We start from the raw sequence: 4238 nt of genomic DNA, 5'->3' as shown, positions 1-4238 counted from the left end.
TAAACCCATTACTGTCAAAGACAGAGTGACTCGAGGAGCATGTTCTTTCTCAAACTTTATTGGAACTCAATAAGATGTCCACACAGAGTGCAAAAGTGCAATATACATTCTGCATACACAGTAGGAGTATGTGAGGTATACGTGTTCGTCCCATCCAAAAAAAAAAGTCAAATCCTACTGCTTGAAAATTCAAAGAAAAATATAAACATCTGATTTCCCCTTTGTCATAGCTGACAATCAAGACCAAAACTGAAATTTAAAATGAGCTCCCAACTTATCACTACATACAAATCCCTTAAGAACACCTCACAAGTTTTGAAAATGGCACAGAGTAGGAGAGTGCAAAAATTTTGCATACACAGTAGGAGTATGTTAGTCCCATCAAAAAATGTTCAAATCCTGCTGCATGAAAACTCAAAGAAAGAGAAAAATATAAACTCATGTTTTCCCCTTTGTCATAACTGACAACCAAGACCAAAATTGAAATGTAAAAATGAGCTCTCACTACAGGCAAAACCCTAAAAGGCATCACATATACGTTCAGGAATTAATTGTTCCTGACTGCTTTAATATCCTTTGTTCCCAGGGTATGTCAGGTCTGTTAGTAACTTCCAAGAAAATCAAAAAGAACAATGGAAGCCAAAGTCCCCAGCTAGTGAGGACTTACTGTGCCCTCCACAAACCCCACTTGAGAGGTGAACACCCTCTCCAACTTTAAATCAGCATTAAACATATTCCTCTCCATTGCATCCTATAGAGTCTGCTGTTGCGCCCTCGCAGCAGCGCAGGGATTTAGAAATGAATTAGGCATTGTCCTATACCCTCACCTTTTAGCGACACCTTCGAGAGGGTGCGTGTGTGTGTATAAGAGAGATTGACATACATTATGTCAATTTAATGATGGGGTCCATAGAACCCTTCAAAAACTGGGCAATAAACCTGGACACTCAAGAACTATGTATGAGGGTGTGTACGCCAGTAGTGAAAGAAAGACAGCATACCCCATCAGACTACCAGAATGCTCTGTTAAGCCTCAAAAGAAGCTGGTTCTCAAAGTTCTTGTGATCAATACGTGCCCTTTTTGGACGGAAGATCAGTCCAGCTACACTAAACAGTCTCTCACATGCAGCTGAGGCTGGGAGTGCTGTGTTAAGCCTCAATGAAAGGTTGCAAATTGCTGGGAAAGACTTAAGTACATCCATTGTATCACCTGGGGAGCCAAGGTAAGTCTCCAACTGTTTGGCATTTTCTTGGGAACTGGTCTGTTTGATTGAAGAAAAGAAGTCCTCCTCCTCTGAAGAAGGTGAGCTCTCAGCTTGATTCTCCTCAGCTTGGTCTTTCAAGTGACTTTTGATGTAGTCAAGGCCTAATGAATAAGAGGGGGAGGGGGGATAAGACCAAACACTGAAATTACAACACTGAAAAATTGCACAATGACTAACCGTATATGGCTTACGAACAAATACACCAGTAAATGCTTGTGTTAGAGATACAGTCATAGCTGAAAGTGCTGGCACCCTCCAGGACTGGTTGATATTTGAGGGAAATTCACACTGTCCATAGAAACCAATAGAAATGTATAGTCTACTGTCAATTAGATATTGACTGATACAGTATTTCTCTGAATGCTACCACAGTTGACATCTGATGACCTATAACATTAGCAATGGGTTTTATCAATGACAAGTGGCCTTTTATCACTGCTAAAAGACACTTGTTGTGAAGGGTGCTGTGTTGAATTTGAGGAAAACAATTGTTTTTCAGTTGCATTGGATTATTTAAAAATAGCCTGGTTTGGTTATTTCAAAGACTTCAAAATTGTGCTCAAATAAATAAATAAATAAATAAATAAATAAATAAGGGTGCCAACAATTTCAGCCATGAGTGTACTCAGTAGCAAATAATACCTGTATTACAGTAACAAAGCAAAACAGTGCAGCACTTACCGAGTCTCAGGGTGTAATCGTCACTTGTCCAGCTTGTCTTGAATTTGGGCACGAGAATTGCAGCAGTGATCAGCTCTGGTACTGTAAGTACTTGTTCGAATCGCTTCTCAAGGCCTGATAGTAGAGCATCAATTAAAGGCCTACAGAACTTGGAGGAAATGCGGAGGTTTTGGAGCTTATTCTTGAGTATTGTGATCGTTGGCACCAACCAGCCCATCTGCACATTCGTCTCTCCCTGCAAGACATCCAGGGCCTTCGCCACCGGGGTCATGGTCTTCGTGTATTCAGCCAGGAACGCAAGCTCAACAGGTGTGAACCTGTTGAAACAACAAAGAAAGAACACAAAATGACACCTTCAATTCAATAACTAACAAATTCTGCAAATAACCTGCACAAGGAGTTAGTAAAAAATATGCTGTAAATAGAGGAAATGCATTAATGTGTGTTTTATATCTTTTCAGTTCAAATTGATTGAAAAAATACAAAAAATAAAAAGTGGCTGGTACATACATGGCTATCTTCAGTGCGCTGCATACAGCTGTGATGGCCCCTTCTCCTTGCTCCCTTGTTATTCTGATGATCCTCTCCACCGCCAAGAACAGGGAATTCCATCTTGTTGCAATTGGCCTCAATAACTGCAGTTTGCAGTTTTTTTTCGATGACCTCTGCTGCTGTGGTAGATCTTGTGCTTTTGTTCCAAAGTCCCCAACACTTCGAAAAGGCTGAGCGTGAAACCCGCTTGTAGGTGCTGTTGACATTGGCCTCCTCGACATCAACAGTTGACAACAAATTAAGAAGGTGGCAAGCGCAGCAATGGTGTCTGGGGAGTTGGAATTCCAGGCAGTCATCCTTATCAAGTATCGCTCCAGCCTCGACGAACTCCACACCCTCACTCTCCTGTTCTTCATCATTCCAATCACCATTGTTATCTTCGGCTTCACCACTCTCAACACTAGAACCCAGGTTGTTGTTTTCATCAGTCTGCCCATATAGCCTAAAAGCTTTTAAGAAGTTGGAGCCATTGTCAGTCGTGGTGCGCGTGATTTTGTCCCGGATGTTGAATTCACTGTGAACTTCATTCAATGCACTGGCAAGGGCAGAGAAAGTGTGGGGCCCATTCAGCTGTTTACAGGCTAGGGCAGTGCACCGTCTGGTCATACTCAGAGGGTCTATCCAATGCGCTGTTACGCCAAGAAATCCACGCCTATATGCTGTCCAGCAGTCTGTTGTAGCGCCAGTGAAGTCAATTCCACTCATTGCTGCCTTCAGATTGTTTCTCATTTCAAGACAGGCTTTCTGAATTTTGTTGACTACAGTGTTGCAGGACATGACGTTTAAATTGGGCTGGAGATGCTGTATTAGATCTATAAACCCCTGCTGTTCCACTGTATTAGTTGCGTGGAGACCTTGCACTATATAGTTACGGATTTTTTTATCGACACTGGCCTGGGACACTGGCCTGCTGCTCCATAATCTGGCTTGTTTGGGTGCGGGGCCTTGCTGTGGTGCTCCTTCTGCCTTTCTTTTCGGGGCTGTTGCAGTGAGGGTTTTGTATCTCTCCAGATGATTACCGTGTTTTCTCTGCGAAAATATGCAAAATTTAATCATTAGTTCATTAAGAGGACACTCTGTCAACATGGTTACAGTTTTGTCCAGCCACATTTCCTCTACTACTACAGTAGGTGGCCGGCCACCATCTCACACACTTCACACCTTGACAAAGTTGACCAGGAAATAAACATTCAAATTAAACATGGTGTTAAATTAAGTGATGAAAAGATTTGGACAGGTCACTAATATTGAATTCAAACAAACAGGTCTATATACAAAAGAAAGTGACACGAAGGACTAGGCTATGAAATTGTTAATTTAATCTCCCAGGACACACAACCAACCAACTAGCACATTTCCGATTGAAAACAGTGAAAAACGCTGGAAACACACAGTCACATAAACATGGGTAAATAAACCAGATATTAGACAGTCTAAAAGCTTACGAGAGTGAAGTAGCTCACACTTTAGAGTGGGGAATGGCAGCTTATTTTGCAAACATCAGAGAACTAGGCAAGGCTAACTCCTTCAGCAATTGTTAGCGGCTACCCTGGCATGTCTTGGCATGTCCCTATGCTAGCCAAGCTGCAGCGAAAGACATAAATTATCACAGTCTTTGATAGTAACACAGAATACAGCTTACCTCTACATGTTTTTTCAAATTGGACGGAGAGTTCTTGAAGGCCAGAATTATGTGGGTCTTGGGTGTGCATAGTTTGCACTGCATTTTCCAGGAGGAGT

At 41.9% G+C, this 4238-nt stretch overlaps 1 protein-coding gene across 1 annotated transcript; it reads right to left on the bottom strand.

Moving 5' to 3' along the window:
- Nucleotides 1-207: 207 nt before the first annotated feature.
- LOC132890299 (uncharacterized) lies at nt 208-3260 on the bottom strand. The gene is made up of 3 exons (XM_060927108.1): nt 2457-3260; nt 1947-2263; nt 208-1366 (listed from the first exon to the last, which is right to left on the bottom strand). The coding sequence occupies exons 1-3, from the start codon at nt 2933-2935 to the stop codon at nt 1011-1013; spliced, it is 1152 nt and encodes a 383-aa protein (XP_060783091.1). The 5' UTR covers nt 2936-3260; the 3' UTR covers nt 208-1010.
- Nucleotides 3261-4238: the final 978 nt, after the last annotated feature.

This window comes from Neoarius graeffei, chromosome 8 (assembly GCF_027579695.1).
Source record: "Neoarius graeffei isolate fNeoGra1 chromosome 8, fNeoGra1.pri, whole genome shotgun sequence".
In the NCBI taxonomy this organism is placed as follows: domain Eukaryota; kingdom Metazoa; phylum Chordata; class Actinopteri; order Siluriformes; family Ariidae; genus Neoarius; species Neoarius graeffei.
This window is presented reverse-complemented; position numbering and strand designations above follow the sequence as displayed.

Bases quoted from the DNA above. Each gene is read 5' to 3' on its own strand.
- LOC132890299 (XM_060927108.1), bottom strand. From the start codon at position 2,935: ATGGGCAGACTGATGAAAACAACAACCTGGGTTCTAGTGTTGAGAGTG. The intron at 2,264-2,456 runs GTATGTACCAGC...TTGTTTCAACAG, and splicing joins AGCGCACTGAAGATAGCCAT to GTTCACACCTGTTGAGCTTG. The intron at 1,367-1,946 runs GTAAGTGCTGCA...CTTATTCATTAG, and splicing joins CGATTACACCCTGAGACTCG to GCCTTGACTACATCAAAAGT.